A 27,031-nucleotide genomic window follows, 5' to 3' on the forward strand; every position below is an offset into this window, starting at 1 on the left:
ACTTTTTGTCAGCATGCTCGGAAGACGATCCGAGTCAAATTTGGTGAAAATTGGACCAACGGTCTAGGAGGAGTTTGTACAAGTAGTTTTTCAATATTAATCAAAATGGCGGACAGGAAGTTCACCCAATTATGGTATAATTGTTATCAGCATTCTCGGCATGATCCAAGGAATATAACAAAACCAGTTTTATTAAAGTAGGCCAATGTAAACTAAAGTTATTAGCATTTTTGGAAATTTCATTATGAATGTTTAATGAATGGTGTATTACTTCTGACCAATAGGTGGCGCTGTTACCAGATTGATGTGGCATAGTCAGTGTGAGGTGACAATGGCATATACAAAGTTTGGTGCAAATATGTTAAGGTTCTGCAGAGATACAGCCTCAGATGCAGTTTGGCATCCTTCCAGCAAATTTGTTGATGCGCTAAACGAAAATCGTTTCCTACTAAGCATCGACACGAAATCCATAACTTTTTGTCAGCGCGGTCTGAAGATGATCTGAGTCAAATTTGGTGAAAATCGGATAAACAGTTTAGGAGGAGTTCGCAAAAGTAGGTTTTCAACATAAATCAAAATGGCGGACAGGAAGTTCATCCAATTATGGCATAATTGGTATCAATGATCTCGGCATGATCCAAGGAATATATAGAGACTAGTTTCATTAGAATAGGCCAATTAAAACAACAGTTATAAGCAGATTTTTACATTTCGTTATAACTTCTGACCACAAGATGGCGCTACATCCAAACTTTTTGAGTACTGTCAGGGAATGGTGCCGAAGACACATACAGAGTTTCGTAATGATATGTCAATGCGATCATAAAATATAGCATTTTTGGACCAAATTCAATATGGTCGACACTCAAAATGGCTGACATGGGAAAATTGGATATGGTTGGACTCAGCATGATGCACCAAATCTGTAGAGACCAGTTTTGTGATTTTTGGCCAAACCATTCAGAAGTTATAAGCAAAAAAAGCCATTTTACATATCTCCTGACCACTAGGTGGCACTGTGACGAAACACTGCAGGTAGCCTCAGGTCATGCTTTTTATAACACTCACCAAGTTTGGCCTCAATATGCCAAACCGTTGCGGAGATATAGCCTTACAACCATTTTTGCATGCTTTTCGTACAAATCATTTGCGCGTTATTCGAAAACGGTTTGACTAATCAACTTGAATTCCACAACTTTTTGCCAGGATGGTCTGAGCCAATTTTGGTAAAAATCAGACAAACCGTCTAGGACGAGTTCGAAAAAGTACGTTTTACAAACAAAAATTTATAGAAAAACTAAACCTTACGATTTTTAAATTTTGATTCTGTGCCTTACGGTTAAAAAGTTATTAGCATAAAATGATTGAAATTTTGGACAAGTGGTGGCGCTAGAGAGTTTGAGTTAGAGACTCCAAATTTGCTGTGGTTACTGATGAGACTATCCTCTATTAGTGTGCCAAATTTTACAACTTTCTTTCAAGTGGTTCTATGGGCTGCCATAGACTTCCAGAGCGGAAGAAAAAGTGTGCTAACGGATACAATTGGTGCCATCGCACCTTCGGTGCTTGGCCCCTAATAACAATAATAAAATTCCAAAAAAACAAACAAAAAAAAAAAAAAGAGAAAAGTATTCTATTTTTCTATTTCAGCTAGCTGCCAAGGCAACTTTTCTCATTTTGATTTTGTTAAAGTTAAAGTACTAAAATAACTAACGTTTAATAAACTAAAACTTAAAACTATGTGGACACATTAAAAAAAAAAAAAAAAAAAAAGAATGAATAAATAAAAAAAATGCACTGTAAAATGATTTTTCAAAATACTAAATAAAGATTAAAGAAGATAAATGTTTTACAAGAAAATACTATGTCTGTCTTTCTACTTAAAAATGGCATGTTTAAACCAGCGTTACTTGTTGTTTCTTTGTATACATTCATGAAATTTACAAGCCATTTTTTAGTAAAAAATGTTTCGAAGTAAATCCTACACATTATGTAGTTCTTATTATTATTAATACTATTAATTAATTAAAAAAAAAAGGGATGTTAGGATTATTTTATAATATGTATGTAACTACTATAACTGCATATGAAACCACAGAAGTCTATGAGACGTCCTCATTTAGACGTTGAGTGTGTTTGTTACCTGTGTGAGGTGAGTATGACAGATCTGCCCTCTTTAATGACGCTGAGGATACAGTCCCACAGAAAACGCCGGGCCTTCGGGTCCATACCGGTGGTGGGCTCGTCCTGCACACACACAGAGTATCTATCAGTATGTGAAACATTATGCATAACGCAAAGAGAAACACTTCAAACAGTCCTATGCTACAGCACAGCGCAGTCACATGACCTCATTATGCTGCATATGTAAATTAGTGAGTGTCATCTCATAAATATGGTTGTTTTGCATGTTTTTTAGGTCAACTTTGCATACTATACACAGTATGCATACTATATACCAAGAGAAGCAGCCTAGTATGCGATACCAAACACAACTGTATATCATATATAGATGACATGTGACCTCTGACCTCGTAAGACAGAATGACTACACGATGATGGCTCTGTCCTCTGCGGCGATTCAGAGCGGGACGGACACGCTGCGAGCACCTGCCTCGTAATGCCGCCTTTAATTAGCATCCGCAGAGAGCCAATCAGGAGTTATTCTGCGGGTTATGAACGTGGATTATTTCATATGAGTCTCCGTCAGGCGGAATGAGATTTTAATGCCAGCAAACAGAGGCGCGCGTGTGCGCCGAATGTTAAATCTGGCTGGAAATACATTAAAAATGTCCCACGAGCGACCTCGAGTCCTGCGTTCTTTTCTTCTTTAATCTTTTCTATCGTTATTCGGCTCTTCATTTTATCCCTAATCCTCAAGGACGTTCTCTCGTCTGTGTGTGTGTGTGTGTGTGTTTGCTTTGTGTGTGTCAGCTGTACTTTGAGAATAAAACTGTCCCTAGCTACATCTCAAAGAAAAACGTCCCTTTAGAGACTATAGGCAGAAATGACTAATAAAGCAATTCATAAAGTTCACATAATATTTTCATTAACATTCTTCCAGGCGTTGGGTTATGAGAGAGAATAATCCACTATGTCTCCACAACGAATGTAAGGAGACTCAGAAAAACAAATCAAATGAGACTGAATTTTGTGGATTCACATGCATTTATTACTATTTGTGCAGTTTGAAATGTTCCCGCACGGGAATCCACAAGCAGGCTCCACCCACTTTATACTCCAGCCAATCAGATCAGAGCTTTGCTCTAGCATGCATATTACTTTAATCATTCAAGTTCAAGTGTTGGGACGTTCGTATTTATGAAGTTGTAATTATGAAGTCAAGCATGTTCAAGTCACAGGGCTGAAAACTACTGCTGCGTGCAACTATGAAAAAACATTTAGGATTACCAGTGGACTGACCCGATCAGCATATGTGTGTTTGCGCTGAGGGGAGCTTCAAAGGTTTCTAAGTGTTTTTGCAACGTTGCGTAATGTATCACAGACAAATCTCATGAATTCCTTCATAAAAAAAGTGTAGAGAGAGTGTGAATAAGAGATTCACTGCGCTTCGTTGATTATAATAGAACTTTGTGAGACTGTGATGAACTAAGATGACTGACTGCTTTTAGTGATTAATGAAGTTTGTAAATGAGATTGATTTAATACAACAGTTAAATAAACAAGAAGTTATTATTAAGTGACTTACATTGTCTTGCTATAACACTATTGCCTGATTTTACTCTATTGCAGTGGTTCATTTATGAATGATCGTGCGTTTTTAAACAAATCTAGTGAGTCAATGATTCAACTACCCATTCATAAAGACAGTCACTTGCATATATATATATAGTTTTTTTTGACATGTGTTTTCATTGGCTTTTTTTTTTAGGTTTTTATTCAGTTCATGAAGGTGCTGTAAACTGAATAGTTATATATTTTGTTCATTTTTGTACCTGCAACTTAGATAATTGTATTGCACATGAAGAAAAAAAAAAAGTAACATTAATACAGACACTGCATCTATTGTGTGCGGCATATTTTTTCACTGACATGCGCGTCTTGAAAATGTTGTAATTGTGATTTTGACATTTATTTAACTCGTAAATACAATCTTTCCGTCATGACCTGAACACCCCAATATCTCAGACGCAGTATCGAACCAATCACATTTTATATTCCAATCAGAGCAACAGCAGACTTGAGTTTGGAAGCTCAAAATGCATCTGAAACTGCAGGTTTGTTTTATTTATCGTCTGCTGTTAGACGAACAGTGTTTGCACTGTTAGCGCTCACACCAGCCAAACTGTAAAGCGTCTGAGTCTCCAGACTCATATAATTATTTCTGCGGGTGTGAAGAAACATTAATCAGTGCGAACGAACAATCAACACAACCTGCACAACGGATATGTACAGAAATGGGCATATCATTTTCACATCTCAATAATAGCTGGAGCATTTATTGTACTGTACAGTATTAAAAACAGGTATTTGTTTTCATTTTTGTTCTTTTAATGACAAGTTTTAATTACTGGCGAGACAAAAAGACTAAATGAACAAAAAATACTAAATAAACATATCTGAAAATATAGACATCTTTTGTTTTTCATATTTTTTTAAACTAAGATTTTTTTTATTTTCAATATATAAATGAAAATAAATACCATCCTATAAATATCCATCTTTAATTTTGTATTATTATATTTTTTATTAACAAGATGTTTGAAATTAAATTTCTCCGGATCAGACCCACGCTTTGGCATGTCACAAAAAGCTCTTATCGTAAATACGTCGTAAACTGTGTTTTATTGTGTCTGTATTTTGCTCTACAGCGCATCACATTAGTGGACTATATAATCAGCACATTAAAGTGAATTAATTATTGCTGTTATATGTGGTGAATGTCTTTAATTTGTGTCTAATAATAGCTGAAGGAGACACTAAAGGAGAAAGACATTTATATTCTTCACTGATGACAGAATGTACAATAATGTTGGAGTGGGAGAAATAAAAAGACTGACACTGGGCGTCAAACAGCCTCTCGTGTAATTATTACCGTGCCATTTATTATGCTTTTATGCCTTCGTAGCATAAGATGAAACTCAAACAGGACACAATGAATGGCACATTAAGTAAAACTCAGACTGAGTAAACTTTACAGAGACTATGACAGGTTTTCATAATATTCATACTAATTATTTATGTGCTATACAAGTGAAACAGTAAATATGAATTGAACTGAAAATCTTGTTCATGTTTATATTTACTTTATACAAAGCATCAGTTTTGTACAATCTATTGCTAATAATCAGAAATGTTTCTTGGCAGCAAATCAGCATATTAGAATGATTTCTAAAGGGTCATGTGACACTGAAGACTGGAGTAATGAGGCTGAAAATTCAGCTTTAAATCACAGAAATAAATTACATTTTACTATATAGTCACACAGAAAAGAGTTTTTTAAATTGTAATAATATTTTACTGTTTTCACTGTATTTTTGATCAAATAAATGCAGCCTGAATGAGAGGAAGAGACCTTGTTTTTTTTGTTTTTTTATATATGAACAAATCTTACCAACTCATTTTGAACTGCAAGTTCTGAACTGCAGTGTATCTGCTCTGTTTGAGGTCAGAAATAACACTCCCATTTTAGTCTGAAGATTTCTAAACTGACCTGTTTTCTGACTCAGATTCAGATTGTGTTTTATTGATTTGTGTTGGGTTTGGACTCTTCTGTCTCTGAGTTTTTTTTATTGGGATTCTGACTTTTAAACAAACCTCACCTCACCGTCTTCACATCCAAACCCTGACATTATCCCTCCTTCAAACGCTACGCATATTTCTGAGTTATTCTCCGCTCTGATTTTGGTCAGACATTCGATCAGCTTTCAGGCAGGTGCTTGCACATTTTGTCGCTGGATTTGTTTTTTTAAACCAAAAACAGAAAAACAACAAGTGACTCAAAAAAAAAATTTGACTGAAGGTCTAAAGGCCTTTAAGTTGACGAAATCAAGTCAAGTTTATGTTTGTATAGGGAGTGCTGCACTTTTTCTTTTTTTTAGGATTTGCAGTGTTCATTAATAATTCAAAACACCAAACACTTAAAAAAATGAACTTTTTCATCTTGAATGATTTACAGACAATCCCAAAATGCACTGTGAATGTCATGGAAAATGGTAGATGAAGTGAGATGAATCTTAAATATAGACACAATAGACATTGATTACAGATAAAAATAATACTGGAAAATAATGAAACTCTTTTGTTAATTACTTATGTGTGTCGTGTACCGTGTCTTTAACCCTCTGGGGTCTGAGGGTATTTTGGGGCCCTGGAGAAGTTTTGACATGCCCTGACATTTGTGCTTTTTTCAGTATCTTAAAAACATATTCATGGCTAAAGTCTGGTTACACTGTAATCAGCACAAACTAGGCTACAATAATATGTAAGAAACATGAATGTACATGTCTGTGTTTTTGAGAAAACAACGTTTATGCATGGTTAGTGAAAAACTAAATGTTTTAAGTCACTGAAACAAGGCTTATTAGATCAAACTTCAAAGGAGGCCTCAAGCTTTAAATTATTTAAAATAAAACAAAACATGCATTAAAAAAAAAAAATCATCAAAAAAAAAAAAAATGTTATCTAGTAAATCACAACTGGAACAACATTTTAAATAATGTTTGGGGTAGAAATTGTGACGAAAAATATGTTTGTTTTTTATTACTCATACAATTTTAAAAGCCTTTTTCCAGTAAATTGTGAATTACTGGGGAAATCTGGAATTTATTTTTTTGACAGGGATAAAATTGTGAGGGAAAAATAAGTAAATAAGAATAATAAAAACTCTCTCTCTCTCTCTTTCTCTCTCTCTCTATATATATGTATAGTAAAAAAATCCTTATCCAGTATGTCACAAAGCGGAAAAGAAAAAAAAAATACTAATAATAATTCACATGACGTTTCACTGTTATTGTGGACAACGGGTTGAGAAGCCATGTGTTATTGCATCATTAGCACTAAACTCTGCTTTAGGAGTGCTATCTGTATGAGACAGAGTTTTAATCTTGTAGAGCATTTCAAATTGGTCATTTGTATGTTTTTATTGGCACTATGCTACTCAATGAACACTATGTGTGAGTTTTGTAGTTCAAAGTGTGTGTTTTGTAGCTCATAGCTGATGTTTGGATTTGCATGCGTGTACATGAACACAGACATGAAGTCGCACACGTTTATCGACTTGTTTAGACAAATCAGCGCTGATTGTGTTAACGGTTGAAGTGATTTGGAGAGCCAGGTGTGTGTGTGTGTGTGTGTGTGTGATGGGTGGGTGTCTTACGAGAAAGATCAGTGGAGGGCAGCCAATCAGAGCCATGGCGGTGGAGAGTTTGCGCTTGTTGCCGCCACTGTAAGTTCCTGCTGATTTCTCAGAGTATTTGACAAGACCGAGCTTCTGAATGCCCCATTCAGCCACCTGACAGACAGAGACAGAAGGAGAGAATATCACTGCATAAACATCTATTCATACACACATCTATGCATGGTGTGTGTGTGTTTGTCAGGGTTATTACCGAATACTAAAAATAAGATCAAATGATTGATTTAAAAACACAATTAACAAAGTAAAAACCAACAGATGGCAATAATGCATGAGCCTCAAAGGAAACTAAAGAGCAAGAACCTGTTTAACTGAAACCTACTAAAGTAAAAGCACATTTCAAAAAGCTGCAAGCAGCGATTACTGGGGTTCAAGCGTTTAAGGCATTTAAGCATATAAGGAAAAATACATTATATTTTATTTAGCAAGGCTGTACCCACCTAAATCAATGATTTAAGAAGCATTTTTGGCAAATCCAGGTATTTTACCATAGAGATATGATGTTTTTTTTTTAATGTTTATGCCTGTTATAGCGCCAGCTATGGTCCGATCTCCTTAAATCTTTGCATGCTTGTTCAGAATCAGCTGTCGCATGTGCTCAGCAGGTTTTGGGAAGTCTTGAGTTTTCCTTTAGGCTGGCTTTAAGGGATTTTGGGTAAATTTGGACAGGCCCCTTTTCTAAATGACCTTGTTATATCTTGCAAAGGGTACATTTCAACAGAGTCCAGAGAATTGTACTGCAGTGTTTTTTTTCTAGATTGAGTGAAAAACCTAGGACTAGTTCACAAAAGTAGGGTTTTACATCTTCTCAATCATTTAACAAATGATTTGATTGACAGCAGTGCTTCTAGCAAAGTTGTCCAGAATGAGATGTTCTATCGTACGATATGAATATCACGCATATGTGCAAAAAAAACGTGCACTGTACAATCGTTTACGCCCTTGAAAAATGCGATATTTCCCCCTAGTGGCCGATTTCTTTTAAATTTCTCTTAGACCTTTGGGGCCGTGAGTTGAAAAGGCCCACCGAGCCTCTGTTACCCTGACTAACAGGTGCTCAAATTTTGTTGGCCAATGGCGGCCATGTTTTTTTTTGAGATATGAAGATACGCAAATGACCTTATAGACACTTGTGGTACTTCAGGCCAAGACCATGCACACCAATTTTCTTGTTGATAGGACAAACAAGAAACACAATTATAGCTATTTTTATGTTTTTTTTCCCCCTCTAATAGCGCCACTAAGTGGCCTTCCCTGTGACCTCAAATTGAGCTTTTTTGATAATTGATATTTACTCTCCAGAAAAACCTAGGAGAAGTTCACAAAAGTTGTTTTTTCAAAAAATGTGTAATACCCAAAGATTTCGCCAGACTCATGATCAAATCTGAGGCGTGCGTTTTGTCCACTGTGAGGCAAGGATTTCATCAACAAAAGTCACTGGAGACTGCGACTGACGCTTTAGGAGTTTTCATACTTTCATACTTTAGGCGATTTCATACTTTTGATTGCTGTAGCGCCCCCCGTCAGGCTGACTGGGGTGAGCCTTGGTCACGTTGTCGGCGGTGTGAGTGCTACCATCTCTCCAAGTTTTAAGTGTCTACGACTTACGGTTTGGTCTGCACGATCAGTTTGACGCTGATTCTTGGCCATTCTAACAATTACAATAGGGTTTCGGCGCTACATGCTTGGACCCCTAATAATGCACTACTGTTCAAAAGTTCAGGTTCAATACAAATTAATACTTTTATTCAGCATGTCTGTTTTAAATGAATCGAAAGTGACATTAAAGACATTCATAATATGACAACAGCTTTATATTTCAAATAAATGCTGTTCTTTTGAACTTTCTATTCATATGTGAATAGAAAAATAAAATGTATCACAGTATCCACAAAAATGTTAGAACAACTGTTTTCAGTTGATAATAATAAAATAATAATAATAATAATAATAATAATAATAATAAAAAATGTTTTTGAGTAGCAAATCAGCATCTTAGAACGATTTCATGTGATCATGTGACACTGAAGACTGAGTAATGATGTGGAAAATTCAGCACTGCATCACAGCAATCAATTACATTTTAATATATATTCACACAGAAAACAGCTATTTTAAATTGTAATAATATTTCACAATATTTCTGTATTTTTTGATCAAATAAATATAGCCTTGGTGAGCAGAAGAGGCTTCCTTAAAAACAATAAAAATCTTAATGACCCCCAACTTTTGATCTGTACTGTATATGGACAGTACAATAAATATATTTAAAAAATATAATTAATAAATTGAAAATGAAAAAAAACAACAGTAACCTTGGTGTGTGTGTGTGTGTGTGAGAAAGGGATTTCACACAAGCTAACCAACTGCATGGGATCAAAGACTTTGGACAGCACACACACAGACACACTTTCATGTTTTGTTGCTGAAAGGCTATAGAATGAAACACACACACACACACACACACACACACACACACTCCATACATAGAGAGCGAGTTTCAGACAGAAAGATTAAGGGTCTACAAAATATAGAGTGCAGGCTGTGTTACCATGGAAACCTCTTTTTCGGGAACCCCGCGGAGTCGCGCGTAGAACTCCAGGTGTTCTCGTCCCGTCAGAAGGTCATTGATTGCATCAAACTGCGGACAGTAACCCATATTCTGCTGCACCAACTGCATCTCAGTGCGGATGCTGAAAGTTCAACAAAAACACCTCAGCAACTGCATAACAACATCCAGCAACCAGCACTTTTCATCAGAAACAAGCCATGTTTTTTATTACTAGATACTATATAGTTCAATTTATTTATTTACTTTAATGTATTTTTTTTTTTTTTTTCAGTATTTTGAACTGGTTTTTATTCTTGTATTTTTCTTCTTACTTATTATTTAAGTCATTTTTTTGTCTTTTTTTTGTTGTTGTTGTGTTCTGTAATTTGTATTATTATTATTATTTATTTATTTTTTTTTTTTAATATGCCTAAATTGTTTTTATTATTTTTTTATTTCAGTTTTAGTTTGAGTTATTTTAGTACATCAAGTTAAACTATAAATAAAAATGAGAACTGTGGCTTTGCCAACTAATTTGAAAAAGATTTTTGTAAATATATTTTATTTTATTTTAGTTAATGTTTATCTTATTTCATATAATAATATTAATAATAATAATAATAATAATAATAATAATAATTATTATTATTATTATTATTATTTGAATAGACTTTAGTGTTAGTTAACTAAAATAATCCCAAGAACAAGTATTAGATGCTCTCAAGATGTACTAACTAGCTATTTCAGAAATGTAAAGACACAAGCGAAATTACATAATTCACCATTAAATGCTAAACATAATTTGCATATTAAGCCCCTCTCTTCCTTGATATCAAAGCTCAAACTCCGCCCCCTGTACACGTCACTTCAAACTTTCAAAATGAAAGGACGTATGAGACACAAAGAGACAAAGATAAAGTCATGCGCCTCGTATCTGTCAGACGGAGCCGCAGGACAGCAGCGCCAATGTGAAACTGGAAAAGTAAACTCCGCTATCTGTGAAGGGATTGACAGCTGCGTTTCCCGCCCCTCGGACACGGGCGGCTCGTCTGCCTCCCGTCTCACAGATGAATGACAGACAGAGACGCGCAGGAGGACGACGTCTGCTCTCCTTCTCTCAGCTTCCTGTTCTCTGACTGAACAATCAACTTACAGACATGACGCTCCACGAAAAATGAGCCATTAGTGACACAAACCTGTTTTATGTCTTGGAAACCAGTTAATTAAACTGATCTAACATAAAATTAATCAAAGCAGCTGGTTTAAATGCATCACATGTTTGCACTCCTTAACCCTCAGAGATCTTGACCTTCACAACCTGATTTAAAAATTAAAATCAAACATATATTTTTTTTTTTTAGATTATCTAATGAATTGATATTCAGTTCATTGCATTAAAAACAATTTAATTTAGCTCAACTATTCAACCCTGTTTATTATAAGCAAGCAATAATCAATTCTTAATTTTTTGGGAATATTAAAGATATTTTCCTTTAATTTACAGGACATATCTATTTTTTCCGAAAAAAAAAAACAAAAAACAAACAAACAAACAAACAAACAAACAAAATTATCTGTTGAATTAACATTTAGTTCACTGCATTAACTATTTTAATTAGTAACTAATTTAAAATTAAAAAGTGTAATATTAAACTTTGTTTGCTTTCGTGTGCAATCTTGTTACCGCACGGAATTACAGAAAATTATGAACAACAACAAAAAAGTGGCATTGCTTAAAATTAGATTCCTTCCACATTGTTGCAATAATAATTTAGATTCATGTTATAATAATACATTTAATTTCTTACAAATATTGTTTTATTGACTTCATTCGACTCAAATATTTAGCCCTGTAAGCTAAGATTACTCTAAGAAATTAATGATCAAAGAATAAAATTTTCTTTAATTTAGGAGTAAATATGTATAATATTGAAATTATGAACATTAAAACAATTTTAACAATCAACTCATTTGAATAAAAAATGCATAATATTATACTTTGTTATATATTTTGTGCACGCTGTTACTGTGTGGAATTACAAAAATAAATCAAACACAACAAAAAAAAGTAACACTAGTTAAAATCTGATTACTTCCACATTGTGGCAATATATATTTACAATAGAGGTCGACCGATACCGATACCAATAACTAGGTTGGACCACACTGGCCGATACCGATTAATCAACCGATAGTTTTTCAAATGATACGGAAAATAAATAGTGCTCTATTACTTAAAACAAAACAAAACATAGCCTACTGTGCATACATATGGATATTGTGTACTTTCACAATTTAACTGCTTCTATTCTAGAACATTTGTGGTTATCTAATCAAAATATTAAAATATGTTAGTCACACAACGGGCAAAAGTGCAGCGCCACGTCTAGAACAACTCACAGCTATCTGGTATCACACACACCGGACACGTCACGTTCAATTCAAGCGGCGGTAACGACTTTATTTGATCACCAAACTGGCAAAAGTATACTGCTGTCCTTTCTCCACTAATGCAACATCTAGTCAACAAATTTATAGCTTAGTAATGACATGAAAACATACACTACAGTATACTGTACACACTGTTTCTTTGTCGATGTTTTAAATCCGCCTGAAGTGTCCCGCTCTGTGCAGCGTGCAGTGTCACGTGTCTAAACAAACGGCACGTGCTGTCAGTGATTTCCGCCACTAGAGGCCGCTCTCGTGCTGTATAACAAAGACTATAGGGACTTCGCTGCAACGGACCCAACCCGGAAAAAACTATCGGCATGGTTTTTTGCCGATAACCGATAGTTCCACCAATCAACTATCAGTGCCGATTAATCGGCAAAACCGATACAACGGTCGACCTCTAATTTACAATATATAATTATGTAATATTAATTGAATTACATTCCAGTTCTGTTGTAACAGAAATATTCTTCTGTTGACTGCATTTATCTCAAACATTCAACCCTGTTATTTATGGGATAATTTATGGGAAATATACCCTTGTGAAAAATAAATAGATTTAAAATGCATTTTTTTAATACTATGTATAGTCTATTAGTCTATTAAACATATTTACTGACATGTAGCTCAAGACGTACCACTATAAAAATTGTAACTTCATTTGGAGTACCACTTGTGCACAATGCACATTTCTTGATATTAAGCCTAAAATATGTTTTAATGTCACCATTGATGAGGATTGTATGATCTTTAAATAATATCGGTCTTTAAATGCAAAATATTTAAAGTGTACTTAAAGTATACTTGTGATAGTTCCACTTTAGCACAATCAAATATACGTAAGTATATGTTTAGTTGGACTTCAGCACTACAAAATTAATTGTTCGAATTTAGCAGCTTAGTAAACTAAAAGTACAACTGCAGGGTATTATTATTAAGTATATGTAGCATGAAATAAAAGTGTTTTAAATACATTTAAGAACATTTATTTTTCACTAGCGTAAGTTGATCAAAACTTCATTCTAAAGTATATTGTTACATTATTATGTATTTATTTATTTATTCAAATTTTTAAAAATTTTTTGTAATGTATGTAAAGCTAATATACAGTAATATTTAATTTGACATCTTGAGGTTGAAAATAAACACTGGAAGATTAAGTACATCCTTTCACTGAACAATAGTAGACCATAAACTTCGACATCAAGATGACTAGAATTTTACCATCAGTAATTTTCCAGAGAGATGTGATGGACAGAGGGACTCACCTGTATCCGTTCACGAAGGCGTCTCCGGCCGTAGGACTGATGTCTCCCGTCAGCATTTTAAAAGTGGTAGTTTTACCTGCACCATTGATTCCCAGCAAACCAAAACACTGCAAAACACAAAGACACACACAATCATTCAGTCTCAACGTTATTATCCACAAAGACCTCATGAAAAGAAGACAGCTTTTGATAACGACAGATGATGGCCGGTGGTATCAGGGGAAAGGCACATCATTAGTTACAGATCATTTCATTCACATTTTCTGTCTGTGTTGCCAAATTTCTGCCGAATATATCTGCTAAAAGCAATTCCACAGAGGCCGAAGTTGTTTAAAGACCTTTGGTATTATGCACTTATTGAAAATGAGTCACTTTCTCCTTATAAGTGCTTAAAATAAGTTTTCATTTCAAGTGTGTGTATTTTACCTCTGCAGCAGGAACACCCACACAGATTTTAGCCACGGCCGGAGTCTTTTTCATACGGTACATCTGAAAAACAAAAACATCAGAAATTACACATCAGGCTTTTATGGCTCACATAGTCTGATACAGTGAGAATATGAAAAAAAAAAAAAAAAATATATATATATATATATTCACAGACTCAAAGTGAGCAAACACATGCAATATGGTGCAGATGCTGATATTTATAAAAGATACGTGAAGCACAAGGTGAAGGAAGATGTTTGTACAATTAGACTAGTTTACTTGCTAAAAAAGTCTAAATTATCAGTCAGATTATCAGAAGTTTAACTGCAAAGATTTGACCATGTTGACTCATCCGGTCGGAGATATTTGAGAGTTTCCTGCGCTGACACCTGTCTGCTCTCAGAGCGGCGCGTGATTCACAGACAGCTGCTCTCAGTGCTCAGAGACGCCTGATTACAGATCAGGACAAATTAAACTCTCACTCTTAATCACTGAGACTCTACTGCGAACATCTGTATGCTCACACAGCAGGACTATGACCGTCTGTCCTGAATATATATGACCATACAAGCCAACTCTAGTGAAAAATAAATACACTAAAATGTATTTAAAATATGTTAATTTCATGCTAAGTATACTACAAATACATTTACATATTATAGACTACATAAAAATACCCTGCAATGTGTATATGTGATTATTTTAATTTGTCAACAGACTTGAACTATACTTAGTATAAAATAAATGCAACTTAAATCTATTGACACTAGTGAAACCCTCGTAAAAAAGAAGAGCTTTTGTGTGCTTTTTAAAAGTGTTTAATACAGAAATAACATACTTGGAAAGAATAAACTTCAGTGTGAACTGAATGCAATGTTTTTAGAGACTTAACTTTCAGACACTTTAATTTTATAATTTTTGTAATTTCCTTTAAAATATGGCAAAAGTACTGCTGAATGTACTGACAATCAATTTCTATTGAAATGTGTATCTCATGCATCTCAATATATTTGCAATTATAAAGTAGTAATGTACATTTAAAATATAATAACTTAATATGTAACACTGAATGACACACTACTGTTGAAATAATAATCAAGTACTTTACATGTACTTTAGTATGTTAGCACATTAAAATAAGTGTACTTCTTTAAAACAATGATTTAAAATAAACATTAAAGTAAGACTTGATCTGACATTACAAAGCGAACTTTTTAAAAGTGTACTTAAGCGTGTTAGAAACAGTCATGAAAGCGTCTCTCTTTACTCTGTCACTTAAGTGGCCTTTTATTTCATTATTATATCTGCAAGTACAGTTTTTTTTAATATACTTGTAAGATTTGGAGTGCACTACAAGTGCACATTCAAGACACTTAAACACACTTATTTCACAAAGTCACAAAAATGTAAACATTTTGTAATTGCAAAAAACCAAAAAAAAAAACCAGAAGTTTCTTTGAAACTTTTAAAAGTTTATTAACGAATCAAGCTGGGTTATTCAAACCTGGTGAAAAATAATCTGGTTTGCTGGTCCTAAACTGGTTTAAACTGGTCTCGCTCATTTATCTGACTCTCCAGTTGGTATTCAGTCCTGATCAGCTGCCCACAATTCATCAAAAACACATGTTTTTGGTTGCCAGTTTTTCATAACAAAACCTGCCTAACTGCTACTCAAAACTAGCCCAATCACATTCCGCTGGGGTAAAATACAAGTTTTTTTTGGCAGGGTTCCCCTGGTAAAATTTGCATTCCAGGGGCTAAATATCACATTACTGGGGTCGCTTCAACCCGCGGACATGAAAAACAACCCACAGCAACAATGTTAAAGCAGCCCAATACCGCAAGAAGTCCGTGGACCTGGCAACACTGTTTTTATGGCACTTTTCACAGTAGGAAGTTGTAAATTCGACTTGAAGTGACAGGAACAGAAAGTACCTTAGTGAGGTCACAGATTCGGAGCAGGTCATTCTGAGCTCCGCCTCGATGCACCCGTTCACGCTCTCGAGCCACGTCTTCATCCTCCTCATCTGAAGATGTCGGTAGTGATTTTACTGACCTGTGAGTGAAGATGTGCATATGTCACCACAAAGCAGACGGCAGGATCATGTGTACAAGTCAGTGAAGTCACGCAGGGACATTTCACCCAAAAATGAACATTTCACCCTCAGGCCATCCAAAATGTAGGTGAACGGTTTGCCTGAGGCTCTGGATTGTTAAAAATGTTTATCGTTTAGCTTCTTGCACAGACTGATCATTTCTCTTCATAAGACCTCAGTATATTTTCAGGAGCCGCAGGTATTAACTCTGTGTTGCCTGTATATGCTTTTTGACTCTCAGAAGTGCTGCTAGCCACTGACTTGCATTGTGAGAATCACCAAGGACCACAGTTTGAGCTAAAAATGTCCTTTACTGTTCTGCTGAAGAAGAAAAGTCTTCTACATCTTGGATGGCCTGAGGGTGAGTACACTGACATCAAATTTTCATTTTTGGGTGAACTGTCCCCTTAAGTAGTGTGTTTCTTACAGGGGTTTGCAGAAGAACTTGTACTGGATGAGGAGGGTCAGGCCGAACATGACGGCCCCCTGAATGGTCATGGCAAACAGATTCTTGCCCACCATGTTCCAGTTGAGAGGATTTTCAAAGCGGTCTTCACCTGAAGAGACAAACACCCATCAGCTTTCCTCTCAGATCTCCAGATGTTTCCCTGTGTGTATGTGAACGTCTTACCCAGGTTTTGGTAGAGAGTGGCCATCGCCTGATTTTTGGCCATGTCCATCAGGCCTCTTCCCAAACAGAAATGAGGAAACACCAGCAGAACCTGTTTGATTACGTCATTGATTCGAGTTATATTCTGGAGAGAAACACAGACGGGACAGAGAAAGACAATGTTAGACTGGAAACACAGGATTCCTCATAATGAGAGCATTAAAATGCATGTTTGTCATATGGATGATTTTATAAGAGACTAAATGTAAGACTTTTTAAAGATCTTTTAACACCAAGTAAGGTAATACAGTATGCCAATATGTCCTATTAATGTAAATGCATTAGCAACACTTCAAAGTTTGAAAATACAATACATCCCCCAATGACAGATATTTGTTCTTGTTTCAAACAAACTAACTGGATTTTGTTCAGTTTCTCAGAAAATAAGATCTTGATTTTGCATCTCAAGCAATAATTTTTGTCATTAAAAGATGTTTAGATATTTGTATCAGAAAACAAGAGAAAACATTGAGGAAGATATTAATTTTTAGCAGTGCACACAACATTTAATGCCATGAATTTAAGTATGTATTTTCTGCTCTGATTTAAGACATTTTTATGACCATAATTTGTTGAAGGGCCAATTAAGACGTTTTAAGACCAACAGAAACCCTGTTTTATAGTGATAGACGCTGATCACTCTGAATTCTGCAATATGCACTAATATAATTTATTAGTTCTGTATTGATTTATATATTTAACATATTATACTTTTATTTTTAATTTTAGTTTAAAATGCATTATTTTTTATATATATTTTAATTTTTATATATTGTATCCAAAATTCCTTTTTTATATTTTTTATTGAAATAATATATATATTTTTTAATTTGGCTTTATTTTACTTTATTTTTGTATTTATTATTATTATTATTATTATTATTATTATTATATTTTTTATTATTGTAATTTTTTTGTATACTTAAGCTTAAAACTCATTTTGCCAAGGGGACATTTCTCATTTTTAAGTTCTTCAAGTTTGTTTTCCATCTTAGATTTTTATTTTATTTTATTTTATTTTATTTTATTTTATTTTATTTTATTTTATTTTATTCTCTTGAGTTTTTGTATATTTTAATTAATTAATTAATTAATTATTTTTTATATTACTTAAGCTTTAAACTTATTTGCCACGGCAACATTTCTAATTTTTAAGTACTTCAAGTTTGTTTTCCATCTTAGATTTTATGTTATGTTATTTTTGTAAAAAACAAAACAAAAAATTAAATAAACAGACATTGATTTGCATTTTAATGTTGTTACATGAACATCAAAAACATTTATTTTTCTATTCCATGGTTTTCCTATTATTACATATAAATTAAAATGAACTGCTTATACTATTTCAGTCCTTCTACTTTAAAATGTCAATTATTAATTGTGAAATTTACTAGAAATTTCTGAAACCTATTTTTTTTCATAGTGAAACTGTACCCTCATCTCAGTCTTAAATTTAAAAGCGATAAAACAGTGTTTTTGATGGCAGTCTATCCGTCTCCAGCAGTGTGCGATTCATCAAACACTGAAGAAATCACAGGACAGTTTTCTCGCCAAGCACTGTACAAAGCTCACGCTCATACATCACCACAAACACCAGAGACAGAGAATCTCTCACAGGATTCACACTGACCCACATTCTCTGAGACACACGTCCGCCATCATACACACAAACACTTTAACAACACATCTGAAGAGCTTCATTCAGCTCCATTCAGGCTAGTTTAGTGCTGGAGCGACTGAACAAGAAATCTCATTCATGAACAAACTAACTGTGGCATCTAGTTACTGGACTTACTAGTTAATGGTGTAAAATCTTAACACCATTCTTTTTAAACTGGCTCACATAGGTTGGCTTTAAACTGTCAAAACAACCTAAACATTACATGTATTTTTATTACGCGTCAGAGCTGCAGACGGACAGATGAGAGACTGACAGTGATTGGATGAGGACGCTGTCAAGGAGGGACGGAGTGTTAAACAGACTTTTGTTACTGAAGATGACAGATCTACAGCAGCGTCTGACAGTCCTCATGTCTTTATCCCACATAAGCGGCCCCTCGAGAGGCACTTCTGAAAGTTTAAACGGACTGCCTGTCAATAATGTCAAATCAGCTTCAGCTGTGAAACTTTATTAGAAATAAAACATCAGCTCAGGGCAGAGGATTGTGGGTAGAGGCTTTAAACCATCATCTCTCTGTCTCTGTACGCTGTAAAGACGCTGTATGTGACGTTAGCTGTCTTACTAACCTTTGCCAGACATCCTGAATAACTAATAAAGTCAGTGTTTTTACATTTTTGACTTGAAAGAGCGCACTTGGAGGTCTAAGTAAACATTTATAAATGTTTCTGAAGAAAACAGCTTAAACTAATCTAAACTGGCTCGCCATATTTGCTGGTCTAGTTAAATGGTTCTAGAAAACTAGTTTGGGCTCTTGTCAGCTGGGGGACCAGCTAAACCAACTAAAATTGACAAAAACCATCAACCTCCAGAAACGACACTCAAATACTCATTTTGTCAGTTTGCAAATAGTGTGTTAAACTAGATTCAACCAAAGATAATATTTATTACTAATATTTATTAGTAATTCATTTGTAAAAAGTCTACATAATAATAATAATAATAATAATAATATTTTTAATCATTGTAAAATGTCAAAATGTTGGAGCAAATTGTGCAGACCTAAAAATAATAATAATAATAATAATAATAATAATAATAATTGAATTATTGTGAAATTTCAAAATTTTCAGGCAAATTGTGCAGACCTAAATAATATTAAATAATAATAATGATAATAAAAATAACAACAACAATAATAATAATCACAATAATAATCATTTTTTAATTATTGTAAAATGTCAAAATTTGGGGGCAAATTGTGCAGAATTATTAAACAATAACAACAACAACAACAATATTTTTAATTACTGTTAAACTGTGCAGACCTAAATAACAACAACAACAACAATAATAATACTTTTTCAATTATTGTAAAATGTCAAAATTTTGGGGCAAATTGTGCAGAATTATTAAATAATAATAATAATAATAATAATAACAATAATAGCAATAATAATACTATTTTAAATTATTGTAAAATTGTGCAGACCTAAATAATAATAATAATAATCATCATTTTTAAATTATTGTACAATTGTGCAGAATTAAATAATAATAATAATAATAATAATAGATCTTTTTAAAATTTTAGTTTTAGTTAGTTATTTCCCCCCCCAATTTTGCTGCGGTCCTACCTAAACAGAAAATAAAAAGAACATTATTATGCATTGGTGTGGACACTAATTTAGTTATTATTATTAGTACTATTATTATCATCAAAATACTTTTATCACTTTAAACACTGAGATTTACATTTGTTGTTGTTGTAGTTATTATTATTATTAAAATATAATCACAATTTTTTGATACATTCTGCAGATTTACAAAGAACTACAGCAAACCTGGAGCTCTTTATTAAAAATAAATAAATAAATACCATTGGCATTGCTTTCAGAAGCATTTTTTTCCTGACAGAAGAATAAACAAAACATTGACGATCAGCATTTAAAGCAGCAGACAACAAAACTATGATCATAAGAAGCAGAATGCAATCCTGCGTTGGTGTGGATGCTAATATAGTTATTGGCGTGGTTGTTGTGAATGTGTCTATATTCTCAGGGTGAGCTGAAAGAACGCTTTGCACTAGCAAACCTACATCAGGCCAAAACAGAGAGATGGTCTCAGACTGTCAGTAAATAAAGAACATAAATAGAAAAGGAAGTTCCTTATTTGACAGAATGTTCTCCACTGCAGGTTTTCAGTAAGTGTGTGTGTGTGTGTGTGTGTTTGTGTGCGCTGGAGTCTCACCGGGTCGTCGAAGAGCTCCATGACAAATGTAGCCACGCTGCCATTGATGCCAATGAAGAGGTTGATGCAGGTCAGAACCACATACGCTGTGCTGGGAATGCTGAACAGGAAGGAGGCGGGATACATCATCGGAGTGATGGACCACCTGAAACACACACACACACACGCAAACTCAACAACCTCTGGATGAAATAAAACTACACACACACACACACAAAATCAGACACACACAGACTCACCCGTAGAGCGCCAGCAGCAGGATGAGAGCAGGCAGGTTTGGTGGAGAGACGTATGATTTTTGTTGGAAACACAGGAAGATGATGATGACGATGATACACGGGACGATATAATTACACTGAAACACACAACACAATCAAACTTCATACTTAAACTACTTCTGCTTTAATATTCATTAATCTGAATACTTTTACAACACTTTTGTGTACAGCTGAACAATTCGTCAAAATAAAACTGAAATTGCTAAAGCGCAGCACTGTGTTTATATAAATATGAGCAGCTCATGATACGGGTTTTCAGCGTCTCATTTTGCACTAAATGCTGCTTTTCTGTATGTGATGTGAGTTTGAGTCTCTTATAATGTGCATCTGAAAACAAAACACAATGAACATTATCAGATTTTTAATAAAAAGTGTTTAGAAACCTGCTGCCAACAAAGGAAAAGCTTTAACCAAAATAAAGCTCAATCTTTCAAAATTAAGACATTAACAATAGTACAATTATATATTATATATTTTTTTATTGCAAGTGCTTATAATAAACAAATGGGAAATATAGTTAGAGTTACTGCTGCGTAATATTTTTTATTTTGTTTGTTATTTATAGTAATTATTATTATTAGCAGTAGTAGTAGGAGTATTTTCATTATTAAATAATCATGTTTTTGGCTAAATTACGTATGTTTTTAGCATGGTGAAGTTTTAGCCAAAATAAAAGCTTACATATATATATATATATATAAATATATAATATATAACATATTTTAACATTTATGATATTTTATGCGAAAAATCATTAAGATATTAAGTAAAGATCAGGTTCCATGAAGATATTTTGTAAATTTCCTACTGTAAATATATCAAATTTTTTGATTAGTAATATGCATTGCTAAGAACTTAATCTGGACAATTTTAAAGGCGATTTTCTCAGTATTTTGATTTTTTTCGCACCCTCAGATTCCAGATTTTCAAATATTTGTATCTTGGCCAAATATCGTCCTATCCTAACAAACCATACAACAATGGAAAGCTTATTTCGAATTTTTCATTAATTATTAATTGTGTGTATTTCATATCTCAATTTTTAAAAAATGGCCCTTATTACTGGTTTTGTGGTCCAGGGTCACAAATATTTTTTACACTATTAATATTTCTTATTTTGTTTATTTTTAATTTTACAACTACAACAACAACAACAATAATAAATATAGCTGCAAGCAGCAATTACGGGGCCAAGCACAAAAGAGGCAGAATGAGGAGCTAAGCATGGCAAGGAGCAGCAGACCGACTACAAAAATGAGTAATTAAGATAATTTTAGGATAAGATCAATTGAAATGGCTGAAAAATCATAAATACAACCAATCGTAATAAAATTTAATGGCTTATCACTTTTGACCAACAGGTGGTGCTGTTTTCAAATTGATGTGACGTGTTCTGTGTGAAATGACAATGACACACACAAAGTTTGCCATCATTATGTCAAAGCTTTGCAGAGATACAGCCTCAGATGTAGTTTGGCATCTTTCCAGCAAATTCGTTGATACTCTAAACGAAAACGGTTTCGTGTATCGACACGAAATTCATAACTTTTTGCCAGCATGGTCTGAAGATGATCTGAGTCAAATTTGGTGAAGATTGGACTAACGGTCTAGGAGGAGATCGAAAAAGTAGGTTTTGTACATTAATCAAAATGGAGGACAGGAAGTTTGGCCAATTTCGGCATAATGGATATCAATGTTCTCGGCTTGACCCAAAGAATCTATTGACATCAGTTTCATTACAATAGGCTAATGTAAGCAGAAGTTATTAGCATTTTTGTAAATTTCATTATTAATGTTTAGTGAATGGCGTATTACTTCTGACCCATAGGTGGCACTGTTACCAAATTGATGTGGCTTGGTCAGAGTGTGGTGACAATAGCACATATAAAATTTGGTGTCAATATGTCAAAGCTTTGCAGAGATACAGACTCGGATGCAATTTGGCATCTTTCCAGTAAATTCGTTGATGCGCTAAACGAAAACGGTTTCGTGTATCGACACAAAATCCATAACTTTTTGTCAGCATGGTCTGAAGATGATCTGAGTCAAATTTAGTGAAAATTGGACTAACGGTCTAGGAGGAGTTCGAAAAAGTAGGTTTTCCACATGAATCAAAATGGCGGACAGGAAGTTCAGCCAAAATTGGCAAAATTGGTATCGGTGTTCTCAGCATGACCGAAGGAATCTATCAAAATCAGTTTCATTTCAATAGGCTAATGTACGCAAAAGTTATTAGCATTTATATTTTAAATTTAGTTATAGCTTTTGACCACAAGGTGGCGCTGGCCCCAAAATTTTTATGTACATTCAGGGCATGGTGCCGAACATTTTTGTAATTAATGTCGAAACGATACGCTAATCCGTTCTCAAGATACAGCATTTTAAAGCTAAATTCAAAATGGCCGACACCCAAAATGGCTGACATGGGAAAATTGGATATGGTTCGACTCGGTATGACACACCGAATCTAAAGAGACCAGTTTTGTGATTTTTGGACAAATCATTCAGACGTTATAAAGAAAAATAGCCATTTTTCGTATCTCCTGACCACTAGGGGGGCACTGCACCGAAACACTGCAGGTAGGCTCAGGTCATGCTTGTTATAACACACACCAAGTTTGGTGTCAATATGACAAACTGTTACGGAGATATAGCCTCACATTGATTTTTGCTAGCTTTTCGTAGAATTCTTTCGCGTGTTATTCGTGAACGGCTGGACGAATCGACTTGAATTCCATAACTTTTTGCCAGCATGGTCTGAAGATGATCTGGATCAATTTTTGTGACAATCGGTGCAACGGCCTAGGACGAGTTCGAAAAAGTAGGTTTTACGAACAATTGAGAATAGCGAAAAAACTAAACCTTACGATTTTTGAATTTTGGTGTCCATTCGACTCGGCATAAGCCAAGGAATCAGAGGAAAAAAGAATTTTTGTTGTGTGGCTTACGGTTCAAACGTTATTAGCATAAATCTTTTGAAAGTTTGGACAAGTGGTGGCGCTAGAGAGTTTGAGTTAGAGACTCCAAACTTGCTATGGTTAATGTTGAGACTGTCCTCTATCAGTGTGCAAAATTATACAACTTTCCCGCAAGCGGTTCTATGGGCTGCCATAGACTTGCGGCGGAAGAAACGGAAGAAGAAGAAGAAGAAGAAGCAGAATAATAAGAACGGCAACAGATACAATAGGTGCCATCGCACCTTCGGTGCTTGGCCCCTAATAATAATAATAATAATAATTCATTTTTGTTCATTTTTAAAAAGTGTCAGGTCTACATAAGTTAAAAAATACTATGGCCCAAACTGGACAAAACAACAACAACACAGCAGCAATAATAATAATAATAATAATAATTATTATTTTGGGCCATAGATTTTTTTTTTTTTACGTAGCCCCGACAGTTTTTAAAAATGAACAGATATATAGTTTTGTATTATTATTGTACTTTCGGTTCTTCATAAACGTTCTATGTTTTTTCCCTGTGTTTTAAAAATATCTCTATATGTGTGGATGTTTTTTTTTGTGCTGCATATGTTGCAAATCCTCTTATTATCTCAGGTGACGCTAATTGATTTATTGGTGATTTATTAGCAAAGGTGAATCATCTCTCAGCTGAGACTGTAGCGTTTCGCTGTCTAGACCAATGTAGACGGTGAACAGGATTTGCGGGAAATTTATGGTGTTTTAATAGAGTTTTAATTAGCTATCTCAGCTCCTCTTTTTAGTTCTCTCGCTCCCGTCCCCGTCCCATCCATCTTTCAGTGCAGAAGAACTGAGGAAACGTAGCGTACCATGTCCCAGGCGAAGTTGGCCAGCCAGTAGATGGTGGGGTTGACGCCGCTCACGAACTGCAGGTGTTTGGATTTACTGACGCGCTCCTGGATGAGGAAGAGGACGAAGCTGGCCGGGATGAAGGACATGGCGAAGATCACGCAGATCGACACCACCACATCCGTAGAGGTCGTAGCCCTGCAAGAGACCAAAACTAGATTATGACTATGGTGAATTTACACAAGTATGTCTATATGTGCCTGAAACACGCTCACTATTCAGATCATGAAGACTGTTAAGTCCCACTTCTAAACTTTGTAAATAATTTTGTAAATAAAGCTTTTTATATCCAGAATACACAAAATAATCAGATTATGCATTGTGGATAACAGCGTTATCCAGGGCTCTAAATAAATAAATAAATAAATAAATAAAGTCCATGTATAAAATTCAAATGCCAAATAATATGTAAGGAGAAATGTACAGTACACAATATTCATTATTGCAAAATAAACCCAGACGAGGGGTAAATCACATTTTTGTTAACTGAAAAAAAATAGAATACAATATGTACAGTACATGTAAATGGAAAAACATTAACTAAATGACCTTGGCAATAACTGAAATTAGTTTATATTGAAACACTAAAATTACTAACTGGAAATAAATAAACAATTAAAACTATGCTAAAAGTTAAACAGAAACCTAAAAAATAATAACTATAATAATAATAATAATAATAACAAATATAATAATAATAATAATAATATAATCATAAATAAATAAACTGACAAAAAATAATATTAAAAAAATAAAATAAATAAAAAAAAACCAAAAGAGTCAAAACATTTATAAAAATTCAAATTAAGATGAATAATAAAAAATCTCATTAAACATCTTAAAATCTAAAATAGCATTTAAATAATGATTACACTGATTATTAAATGCACAAAAGACATAAAAACTGCTCTGAGGTGATTTTATATTTAGTCGATAACCGACACAAGATGATGGCAAGTTGTGTATGTATTAAACTGAAACAACAGCTGCTTTCAGCAATAAATAGTATTTAGTTTAGTATTTATTATTAGCAGAATTAGTCTTCTAGAAAGACACATCTGGTTCTCAGAACGTTATACAGCTTCCCTGAGATCTAGACTCCAAACTGCTGGTTACCATTTAACATTCCAAGGAAAATAACCAACACATAAGCAAATCAATACAATATTCAGAGAAATCATGCTTAAAAGCAAAAAAAAAAAAAAAAAGCTGCAGACGCTGGTGTATTAACATTAGTTTTGAGGACAGATGCCATCTGTTTCTGAGAAACAGATCTTCAGTAGGTCACTCTTTACTTAGAATAAAACTTTAACATCTCTCCACAACATCGAGCAGGCCATTCTGGGAATTCTGCTCACATTTCATGTTCCCCCTTTTTTTCTGGACTCCCTGCTGTTTACACCTAATAGATTGAACGTCTCTCAGGCCGCTGAGGTGAGATCTGACACTAATCACAGTCTCTCACACGGTGAAGGCGACTGAGTTTCAGGACTGTATTATTCATGATTAGAGGGAAGTGACGCCCTCGTTACACGCTGGACGACGCTCATTTAACCTGGACGCACATTTACAGCACAGGATCATTTCCGAGCCCCCGCATCCCTCCTGTCAAACCATTCATCTTCACAGCAAATACTGTGAGATCAACAAGCCTTCACAAGCTGGGTTTAATTATCCATGAACACACAAAATCCCTGCACACACACACACACACACACACACACACACACATTCAGACAGTGAACTCATCTCAGTTTTGCAAGGGAGCTGCATTTATTAAACAAATGCTGTGAGACTTCTGAATGTTTTTGAAAGTAACATTCTGAAACATTTGAAATATTAATACAATTTAACATAGCTGTTTTCTATGTGAATATCTGTTAAAATGTCATTTATTTCTGTGCTTAAAGCTGAATTTTCAGCATCATTACTTCAGTCTCCAGTGTCACATGATGTCCTTCAGAAATCATTCTATATGTTGATTTTATTATTATTATTATGTTTCAATATTGAATTATTTTCAATATTGAACAAAGTTGTGCTGCTCATATTTTCATATTTTTGTGCTTTTTCAGGATGTTTTAATGAATGGAAAGTTCAAAAGAACAGTATTTATTTAAAATGGAAATCTTTTGTAATGTTATTACTGTAATTAGACTACAGATAAAAACATCTAATAAAAAATAATAATTTAGATAAAATTTAATTTTGT

General features: G+C 34.2%; 1 protein-coding gene across 2 annotated transcripts in view; it reads right to left on the reverse strand.

Moving 5' to 3' along the window:
- The window catches only part of LOC127168227 (phospholipid-transporting ATPase ABCA1), a 183,456-nt gene that overhangs the window by 18,131 nt on the left and 138,294 nt on the right, over positions 1 to 27,031 (reverse strand). For both annotated transcript variants that reach the window (XM_051114869.1, XM_051114870.1), the window contains exons 37-47: positions 24,780 to 24,957; positions 20,951 to 21,066; positions 20,712 to 20,856; positions 16,805 to 16,928; positions 16,601 to 16,730; positions 16,013 to 16,133; positions 14,075 to 14,137; positions 13,649 to 13,755; positions 9,930 to 10,071; positions 7,340 to 7,474; positions 2,144 to 2,247 (exon numbers count right to left, since the gene is read on the reverse strand). In XM_051114869.1, the coding sequence (XP_050970826.1) occupies positions 2,144 to 2,247; positions 7,340 to 7,474; positions 9,930 to 10,071; positions 13,649 to 13,755; positions 14,075 to 14,137; positions 16,013 to 16,133; positions 16,601 to 16,730; positions 16,805 to 16,928; positions 20,712 to 20,856; positions 20,951 to 21,066; positions 24,780 to 24,957 (1,365 nt within the window). The remainder of the gene's footprint in view (positions 1 to 2,143; positions 2,248 to 7,339; positions 7,475 to 9,929; positions 10,072 to 13,648; positions 13,756 to 14,074; positions 14,138 to 16,012; positions 16,134 to 16,600; positions 16,731 to 16,804; positions 16,929 to 20,711; positions 20,857 to 20,950; positions 21,067 to 24,779; positions 24,958 to 27,031) is intronic.

Source organism: Labeo rohita, chromosome 7, assembly GCF_022985175.1.
Source record: "Labeo rohita strain BAU-BD-2019 chromosome 7, IGBB_LRoh.1.0, whole genome shotgun sequence".
NCBI classification, from domain to species: domain Eukaryota; kingdom Metazoa; phylum Chordata; class Actinopteri; order Cypriniformes; family Cyprinidae; genus Labeo; species Labeo rohita.